The sequence below is a fragment of the Palaemon carinicauda genome, chromosome 26 (assembly GCF_036898095.1).
Source record: "Palaemon carinicauda isolate YSFRI2023 chromosome 26, ASM3689809v2, whole genome shotgun sequence".
NCBI classification, from domain to species: Eukaryota; Metazoa; Arthropoda; class Malacostraca; order Decapoda; family Palaemonidae; genus Palaemon; species Palaemon carinicauda.
In genome coordinates, this window is record NC_090750.1 from 94544412 (window position 1) to 94555226 (window position 10815).

Genomic DNA, 10815 nt, shown 5'->3' on the forward strand with positions numbered 1-10815 from the left:
AATGATACAGTTTATAAATGAGTATATGCTATAGGCAGAGAGAGAGAGAGAGAGAGAGAGAGAGAGAGAGAGAGAGAGAGAGAGAGAGAGAGAGAGAGAGAGAGTGTTTTGCTTGAATCAGTAAGGGAAGTGTAAATGTCATGTCTACGTCTCTTTTCATCTCTCTACGCCCCTGTCAGTTTCTGTCTCTCTTTTATTGTCTTTTTATTGGTAGAGGAAATAATCAACGTAAAATAAAAATTAGCTCTATTATTATTATTATTATTATTATTATTATTATTATTATTATCATTATCACATCTAAATTGTTGTACCTCTAATTATTACTCTTAACAGTCACTAAATATAACTATATTTCTTTTACCAACATATATCTTTCCTCGTTCTGGGTGTGTACCTGAGAGTGTATAAATTGTCTATATATGGAAACGTATGCGTAATACATGTACACAGGAGAGAGAGAGAGAGAGAGAGAGAGAGAGAGAGAGAGAGAGAGAGAGAGAGAGAGAGAGAGAGAGAGAGAGAAACATGGGTCTTAATATGCACAAAGTACATTTAGTAGTATATGAACAATTTCTAAAATAAAAACATGGTGTGGGTGTAAGCCTACATACATAATCAAAGTCTATATGACCAGAGTTTCCACTTCTATCTGGTGTTCCTCAGGGTAGTGTTCTCTCCCCTTCACTTTACAACTTTTATATCAGAGATACCCCTCCTCCTGTTCAGGTCAAAGCTATTGAAGAACTTGATCAATCCTAAGACACTTAATTCTACCAATGAAGGATGACAAGGATATATTTCGCTGTACGAAGTTGGGAACACTTTCCCGTCTCCTATTTCCTAATCCTTCAAACCCTTTAAAGGGGTTTATACCTATTCATTTTCCTTTTCATTTTTTTTTCTAGTTTTCCTTGTTTAAAGGTTTAAAGGCCGCTCATGAATGGCATAGGTAAGGGATAGTAACCTTGCCCTATCAAGCAGGACAATGACCTAGAGACTGACCATATATACATATGATCAGCGTCCAGGCCCCCTCTCCACCCAAGCTAGAACCAGGGAGGACCAGGCAATGGCGGCTGATGACTCAACAGATAGACCTAGAGGCTCCACAAAACTCACCATCCTAAGCTCACAAGGATGGTGAGGTTGCACTGACCAAAGAAACTAACGAGTTTGAGCGGGATTCGAACCCCAGTCAGGCGTTCACCAGTCAGGGACGTTACCGCATCGACCACCGCATCGGCCGCTGAACGCGACACAAAATTCCATGAATCTTTGACTCATTTTGAGTCATGCCTTTGTAACGTTTTCTATTTTGAGTCATTCCTTTATAACGTTTTCTAGTTTGAGTCATTCCTTTATAACGTTTTCTAGTTTGAGTCATTCCTTTATAACGTTTTCTAGTTTGAGTCATTCCTTTATAACGTTTTCTAGTTTGAGTCATTCCTTTATAACGTTTTCTAGTTTGAGTCATTCCTTTATAACGTTTTCTAGTATGCTCTTGACTTTGAGAAAACCTTATTCTTTCTACACTTAAACTTAGAAATTTGCATTAAAAACCGGTAAATGCCTGGCAACATTTATGCCAGGATTTTTACCGTTCTCAAGGCGGATATGTTGACGCAAGGGAGTGATATTACGGTCACCAACCCGTAAAAGATAATAATAAAGTAAGGTAAAATTTATGTCGCCTGTATTTCACTGAAATACGGCTGAGAACAGTATATTTTTACGAAGAATTTCAGATTAAAATTACGGCTTTTTTTTTTTACCAGTGTATAACAGCTTTTATTTTAGTTCTTCAAATACCCACACGATTTTCCTATACAGTAAGCTCACTAATACATTACGTTTTCATCACACACTGACAATACAATCAGGATAAATAATAGAAGTATCGTAAATCCAAACGATGAAAGCGCATATTACTTAACGTAACCCAGCTAATTGATCCACTTTTGCGCTCGCCATAACTTCTGTCGTTATAATCACAGCAGACCAAAAAAAAAAAAAAAAAAAAAAAAAAAAAAAAAAAAAAAAAAAAACATCTGATTTCTTACACGTAAATGGTAACATTGGTGTCAGTCAAACCTTGGGGTGGTCAAGTCCAGAATCTGAAAGCAAAACGTCCTTGCTTGTACTTAGGCACCCATGAATTCCTGCCGATCTCGAAACGAAAGACGGGATCTGGAGAAGATCCTTGACCCAAGAACGGCCACACGCACCATTTCTTGTCCACTCGATCACTCAGTAGTTCGGATTTAGACCGTTATTGAAGACCGTTAAATGACGGGACTGGAACAACGGGCGGTGATGAGATGAGGTCATTTCTGTCTGGGAATTTTTCACTATAATATATGTTGGAAATATTTAGGGTCTTACGATGGTTAACTCTGCTTTGTTTGGAGCTCTGAAAAGCAAAGTTTTATTTCTCGAAATGTTACTGCAATTAGTATGGTCTTTCAATCTTAATTTCTCATTACTTTGCCGATAATCTTTCTCTCTCAAACTCAAACCAAAAAAAAGAAAAAAAAAAAAAAAAAAAACCCTGTAAGCAAACCAACGTTTTCCATGATTTTATAAACTTTAATCGCTGTCTTTTTTTGGGCGCTGCATCAATATTAGTTTTTCCTGAAGATTTAATTTAAACGCCCTTGACCTTCTCTTCTTCTCGTTCCTCTCTTCCACAGCCAACCCCTCCTCCTCTTTAAACATCATTCCCTATCTCCATTTATTTTTATGCCCATAATTAGGACAGCTAAAGAATGTAGAAATAAGTTTAGGTACGCTGAAAAATCCTAGCAGGGATCTGGCTGCATTTATCGATAGGGCAATGCATATAAAAGAAGAGTTTAAGAAGCCCAAACTGATTACCACAACAGGTTGCCAAAACTGATGATAGCAAGCAAGGTGTTATCCTATCTAATTACAAGGTAGAAGGGAATAAAAGTAAAGATTGAGAACCTCATTATGATATTAATTTATTCAAGGCACAGATGATATAAACTTAATAACAATAATAAGAATAAGCTTAGAAGCTTTGCACCTATCTATAAAGAGATAGAGTGCCCGCAAACTTATTTTGCGGAGTGAGCAATAAGGAACCAGGAACCAGGAACCCTTCTAACGTCAGCTCTTCTCTCCTAAAACCCATATCGTACCTACGCATGGATGCCGCGGATACAAGCCACCTTGCACTTAGAAAGTCTGCAAAAACAGGAAAGAATAAAAGAACAGAGAGCCAGGAAGAAGGAGAAAAAAAAAACCGTAATTTTAATCAGAAAATCTCCGTAAAAATATACTGTTTTGAACCGTATTTCAGTAAAATAGAGGCGACCGTAATTTTACCTCACTTTGTTATTATCTTTTACGGGTTAATGACAGTAATATCACTCTTTTACGTCATATATCCGTTTCTAAAACGGTAAAAATCATGGAATGAATGTTTCCAGACATTTGCCGTTTTTTTTAATGCAAATTTTTAACAGTGTACTTCGTTACTCACCGCGTACTGTCTACGTACTCATCAGCGGAGAGAGTACGAACGCCGTGGATACAGTACGATCGTGGCGGAGGCTGTACGGAGAGATTACGGAAGCAGCATATACAACATGGATTGGACAATCCAATGGAGCATGCAATCACTTTTAAAATTCTGCTGTGGATGCCCGAAGATCACGGCAGTTGGGGTCGATCATCCACAAGGATGCACTGCCCTCAGACATTGCGTAGCTGTGATAGGGTTTTAACACTACTCATTTTCCTCTTATTCATGCATAGTTTTCTTGCTCATCAGCTTTATACTCCTCTACCCTCCTTCCTTTTTAACGATTTTAGTACTCTTCTGCCTCTTTGAACAATATGTTATTTTTTTGCTACTACTTGGATACTTAATCTCTTCCTATTTTTCATATTTATCTTCCTTAAACGCTATAGTCCGGTTTACTATGTAATTTCTCTGGATTTTTGTGGGTACCAATAATATACATTTATGAAAACTTCATTGTATAAGCAAACAGAAAAATAACATTTTCTATATACTATAATTTTCATATGGTCGCCATCTTGAATTTGAAAAATTGGGTGCTATAAACCAAAAATTTTCGTTAGTGTCTTAGCTTCTAAATAAACTAGAAATATGATTTGACAACTAATCCACCATTTTCAGGGGCGAAGAATCCAATGGTTTCAAAATAATAAGCTAGACTCAACCAAGAACCTATTCAACTGAAATATTCCATTTTATTTAATGTTTCACAAGTGATAAAAAAATGAGTTTAATCTTTTCGGCAACTAAAGAATCTTTAATTTCAACAGTATCGTCGTCATCATCAGTTCATGCTTGTTCTGTATGTTCTCTTCATTCTAACACTGCTGCATTGGCAAAGATTGGTGGAGGATAAGGTCTTTATTCTGCAAGAACTTCTGTCAGGATAATAGTCTGTTTTGCATTGGCAGCCAACTATCTCAATAATGGTATTTGGAGCTAGAAGGGTATTTGTCATGGTTAGTTTTAGCTGGACATCAGACTCCTTATGTGAGCCATTCTTTAAGGGATCCTACTAAGGGCCCGGCCAGACCAAGCGCGGCTAGCGGCGAGGTTAGCGGCAAGAGGTTTGAAACCCATTACCTCTTGCTGCTAACCTCGCCGCTAGCCGCGCTTGGTCTGGCCGAGCCTTAATGATCCTGCAGAGCAATGCTAGCCTGTCTCCACACTCTGGCATGGATATGAACTCTCAGGACGTTGTCTCAGGGCTCCAGAGGGTAGGAGGTAGCTTGTTACTTTCTGCCATATGCTTGGAGAAGAGGTGTGATGGCCGTTCGGAGATGATCTTGGATTAGATGCATACGGGGAGTAGGTTGCACAAACAATGCTGGCGAGAAAAGCAAACATAGTTTTGGTCACTTCTGCCCCTGTTAAAGCATCTACAGAGAACTGATTACATTTCTATCTGCGTTCATATAGACTTAGAGGCAGGTTGCTTGGCCCATACCAGAGAATTTTCCAGTGTTGTTAGCACCAGTGAACGTATGGAAGGTTGGCAAAGTCTTTATTCTTTTTACCCTTGTGGCTCTCCATACTGGTTCTATCCCCATGACTCTAGAGGCTATGGAATAGGAGAGATACCAAGTGTGTGTGATGTAATGTTGTACTCTAGAGTCCGTGCAGCATAGAACATTAAACACCCTTCTTCAGTTATGGTGATATATATAGACTTCTGAACTTTTGGGTGTTTTGATACAGCAGAATTGGCTAGAGCTGTCAACCTGCATGGAACAGCCATACATTACACAATAATCCTATGTACTGAGAAAATCCATCAGCATTTTGTTAAGGAGATTATGATGAACAGTCCGAGCCAGTTTCCATTGGAAAATTCATACATGATGTTCTGGCTCACTATGCAGGCTGCTCTGTCAATAATTTTGGTGCTTCTTTGAGTTTCCATGCTATCACCTGGTCCTATTATGATACTATTGTACAGTTCACCTGGAAGGTCATGGATGTCACTGGTGATCACTATGGTGTTTGTATCCTTAGCTGGTTTGGTAAAGTTCGTGATGTTTTTCCTTAGCACCTGTGCTACTATATTGATTGTCTGCATGATGTCCTCTTCATCACTATGAATCTCTATCAGAGAATGAACCACGTTTTCCTCTCATGCCACCGGAGAATAGATAACAGCTTCAAAGTTTTTGAAGACAGAACTTCGGATGGGACAAGGCCTTGAGGATCTTTTCTTTCAGCCACTTTCTATCGAATATAGGTGCGTGATTTTCCAAGCCTTCTATGCAAAGCAAATTGACATATGTGATTTTATCTTCCTTCCATAAGTAGGTATAGTTAGTTCTGCATTTGGGCATCTATTGGATTAATCCGCTCGAGTAGATTTGCATGCAGTAGCAAAGGCTCTGCTTCCATTGGTGCTGGCTTATTGCTGTCCATGAAAAAATATGTTTTGTCCAGCAGGTTTTGTGGTACGAAATATCAGTTGAATAAGCATCTCCTAAAGTCCATTTCTTTTAGCGATGCATATTTGCACCGAGTCGCAGCGGTGCCCTTTTAGCTCGGAAAAGTTTCCGGATCACTGATTGGTTAGAATTATCTTGTCCAACCAATCAGCGATCCGGAAACTTTTCCGAGCTAAAAGGGCACCGCTGCAAGTCGGTGCAAATATGCATCGCTAAAAGAAATGGACTATAGTACAATGCATGTGTTCAGTCTTGGTTTGAGTATGTCCATATCTTTCAACAATTTCTTTAAGAGATTCTCCAGCATTGAAAAAATGCGTTTATTGAATAAGTTTAATTTTCATATGTTGAAATAAATCACGAATAAGTCCCTAAAATTATTGATATCATTATTATTATTAAAATTAATAGAATTATTATCATTAATATTAAAATTATTAAAATGATTAAATTCATTATCATTAATAAAATCATTAAAATTATTACTGTTATTAAAATTATTCTTATCATTACCTTTGCCAACGAAGTTGGAAGGCGTTTATTTCTCACCCCCTATTTGTGTGTTTGGGTGTTTATGTTTTTGTTTTTGTGTGTGTGTGTTTATTTTTTAACAGGTTCTTGCCCCCAATTTTAATCGTAGAGTCATGAAACTTGCAGGGATTAAATGTTATGTTAAAATCTAGAAAAAAAATTAGATTTTGGAAGGTCAAGGTCAAAGGTCAAGGTCAAAGGTCAAGGTCAAGTTCAAGCAAAATGTCCAATTCACGTAATCAGCCTTAAATTTGGACATCGTTGTCTCAAAAACTTAGAACTTGGTTCATATTTGAGTGCATGAAAATCCACCCTAATTAACATTATTATTATTATTATTTCTTGTTAAGCTACAACCCTAGTTTGAAAAGCAGGATGCTATAAGCCCAGGGGTTCCAACAAGGAAAATAGCTCAGTGAGGAAAGGAAAAAAGGAAATTAAAACATTTCAGGAAGAGTAACAACATTAAAATAAATATCTTCTATATAAAATATAAAAACTATAACAAAATAATAGGAAGAGGAATAAGATAGAAGAGTGTGCCCGAGTGTACCCTCAAGCAAGAGAACTCTAAACCAAGGCAGTGGAAGACCATGGTACAGAGGTTATGGCACAACCCAAGACTAGAGAACAATGGTTTGATTTTGGAGTGTCCTCCGAGAAGAGCTTCTTACCATAGCTAAAGAGTCTCTTCTACCCTTACCAAGAGGAAAGTTGCCACTGAACAATTACAGTGCAATAATTTCTTGAGTGAAGAAGAATTATCTGGTAATCTGTGTTGTCAGGTGTATGAGGACAGTGGAGAATATGTAAAGAATAGGCCAGACTATTCAGTGTGTGTGTAGGGAAAGGGATAATGAACCGTAACCAGTGAGAAGGATCCAATGTAGTACTCTCTGGCTAGTCAAAGACCCCATAACTCTCTAATACATGTTACTGTCAAAGGTCAAGGTCAAGGTTAAGGTCAAGGTCAAGCAAAAGCTCGAAAAATAAGCTGCCACGGTGGAGGTGTGTGCTCTACTGAGTGCCCCTCTGGTTAAAATTAGCCTTTGTCCTGAATTTGAATAGAAACGGCTGCATTTGTTGTTCTGGCAGTTCGCTTCGAACGTCGTGGATCTATCTGTCTTCGCAACTTAAAACTATTTAAAATTATTATTGTTTTTAGAATTATCATTAATAAAATCATTAATATTATTATAAATTTCAAAATTATTAAAACTATAATAACTATCAAAATTATTAAAATCTTATATACTTCCTCAACCATCATTTCTCTTTCTTTTCCTTTATGTAAACATTTCAGCTATTGGTATATTATTTTCCTTCTCGTTCTTCTCCGAATATCATGTCACATCTTTTAACATTATTATTATTATTATTATTATTATTATTATTATTATTATTATTATTATTACTTGTTAAGCTACAACGCTAGTTGGAAAAGCACAATGCTATAAGCCCAGGGGCCCCAACTGGGAAAAATAACCCAGTGAGGAAAGGATACAAAGAAAAAACCAAATATTTTAAGAACAGTAACAACATTAACATAAATATTTCCTATTAAACTATAAAAACTTTAAAAAAACAAGAGTAGTGTGCCCGAGTGTACCCTCAAGCAAGAGAACTTTAACCGAAGACACTGGAAGACCATGGTACAGATCCTATGGTACTACCTAAGATCCCTGTGGTTCTCTTTAGAAATAATTCGTTTCCCTACTGCTCAAGCATAATCCCTCTTCCACCTCATACTTGGACAGTAACAATCTTCTTTCCCCTCTTTGAAAACAATTTCCTCTGCTTTTCGAAGACTGTACCTCTTCTTCAGCAATATAACTCTCGCCCCTCTTTGAAATAATTCTTCCCACTCTTTTTCGTACATTACTCTCACCCCTCTTTGAAATAACTCTTCCCACTCTTTTTCGTACATTACTCTCACCCCTCTTTGAAATAACTCTTCCCACTCTTTTTCGTACATTACTCTCACCCCTCTTTGAAATAACTCTTCCCACTCTTTTTCGTACATTACTCTCACCCCTCTTTGAAATAACTCTTCCCACTCTTTTTCGTACATTACTCTCACCCCTCTTTGAAATAACTCTTCCCACTCTTTTTCGTACATTACTCTCACCCCTCTTTGAAATAACTCTTCCCACTCTTTTTCGTACATTACTCTCACCCCTCTTTGAAATAACTCTTCCCACTCTTTTTCGTACATTACTCTCACCCCTCTTTGAAATAACTCTTCCCACTCTTTTTCGTACATTACTCTCACCCCTCTTTGAAATAACTCTTCCCACTCTTTTTCGTACATTACTCTCACCCCTCTTTGAAATAACTCTTCCCACTCTTTTTCGTACATTACTCTCACCCCTCTTTGAAATAACTCTTCCCACTCTTTTTCGTACATTACTCTCACCCCTCTTTGAAATAACTCTTCCCACTCTTTTTCGTACATTACTCTCACCCCTCTTTGAAATAACTCTTCCCACTCTTTTTCGTACATTACTCTCACCCCTCTTTGAAATAACTCTTCCCACTCTTTTTCGTACATTACTCTCACCCCTCTTTGAAATAACTCTTCCCACTCTTTTTCGTACATTACTCTCACCCCTCTTTGAAATAACTCTTCCCACTCTTTTTCGTACATTACTCTCACCCCTCTTTGAAATAACTCTTCCCACTCTTTTTCGTACATTACTCTCACCCCTCTTTGAAATAACTCTTCCCACTCTTTTTCGTACATTACTCTCACCTCTCTTTGAAATAACTCTTCCCACTCTTTTTCGTACATTACTCTCACCCCTCTTTGAAATAACTCTTCCCACTCTTTTTCGTACATTACTCTCACCCCTCTTTGAAATAATTCTTCCCACTCTTTTTCGTACATTACTCTCACCCCTCTTTGAAATAACTCTTCCCACTCTTTTTCGTACATTACTCTCACCCCTCTTTGAAATAACTCTTCCCACTCTTTTTCGTACATTACTCTCACCCCTCTTTGAAATAATTCTTCCCACTCTTTTTCGTACATTACTCTCACCTCTCTTTGAAGATCATTCCTCTTCACAATCGTTTTCTTCTGACAATATTCCTCTCCTACATATTCGAACATCCTTCCTCTTACCCTATCTCTCCTTCCAATATTTTTGTTGTTCTTCTTTCTTCTTGGAAAAATAGTCCTCCTCTTTTTCTGATAATATTCACCCTCTACATTTTGAACATTAGTCTCCATATTCTTCGAAGAGTATTGTTCCTTTTCTCCGTCATCCTCTTCTTAATCTTTGAGCACTATTTCTTTTCTGTTTTTGATAATATTTCTCTTCCTCTTCTTCGAATACCTTCCCTTTTCTAACCTAATTCTTTTATCTCCTACTCAAGTGTTGTTCTTCTCTTTCGAGATATTATTTCTCCTTTTCTTCTAATTTGAATATCGTTCCTTGTCTTCCTTATTCTCTTATTCCTTGAACACCATATCTAGCTCTCTTTTGAAAATGTTCTTCGTTTTATATTAAAACATTATTATCTTTCATCTCCTTATTAAATTATTCCCTTTGAGCTTATCTTCCTGCTCTTGAAAAATAATCCTCTTCAATGAAAATTACTTTTCTTCTTCAGAATCGAACATTAATCTCTCCCTTCCAAATCAAACTATGCCTTTCCTTTTTTTTCTTTTTTTTTGTCTAAAGCAATATCTTCATCGTTGTCTTCGTCACACACACAAAAAAAGAATTTTTATCAAAATAGCCATAGTCATTATTGTTAGCAAATTTTTATCATCCCCATGATTTTTCTATTACTATCATTAACAATTTTTATCATTATCAACGTTTTTCTCTTATGATTATCTCATACAATATTTTAAGTTTATTCCCCGCTCCCACAAAAAAAAAAAAAAAAAAAATCTAACTTGATGCTCTAGATAATCTTAGTCTTTAATTTTACTTCAGGAATACCCCCTCTATCAGTCGACTCACCCATCACGTAAAAACTTGCCCCAACAGAGCTTTTCTCCATTATTCAAGTTTTTTATGCACTTGTTCTCATACCCGTAGTCCCTCTCCGGAGGTGTTCTCTTCCCTACCCTATGAACAGAGGAGGTCGAGTGTGAATATCGAGATGCCCAACAAGGCCATTGGAGCCAGATCATGACCCTGTCTCGTGCATGTGACTAGATTACTTGACAACCTTCATTTTGGGGAAAATATCTGGGTGACCTGAAGTCATGTAGCCAGTGCATAAAGGCGAATGTTGAGCAATCTGCCTCGGGGTGAAAAACGTGCTCAATTCATTTTAAAAGCACACCGACAT

At 37.3% G+C, this 10815-nt stretch overlaps 1 protein-coding gene across 1 annotated transcript; it reads right to left on the minus strand.

The window, feature by feature from the left end:
• Window positions 1-5324: 5324 nt before the first annotated feature.
• LOC137620065 (trichohyalin-like) lies at window positions 5325-9739 on the minus strand. The gene is made up of 2 exons (XM_068350341.1): window positions 8257-9739; window positions 5325-5635 (listed from the first exon to the last, which is right to left on the minus strand). The coding sequence occupies exons 1-2, from the start codon at window positions 9737-9739 to the stop codon at window positions 5325-5327; spliced, it is 1794 nt and encodes a 597-aa protein (XP_068206442.1).
• Between the last annotated feature and the right edge of the window lie 1076 nt (window positions 9740-10815).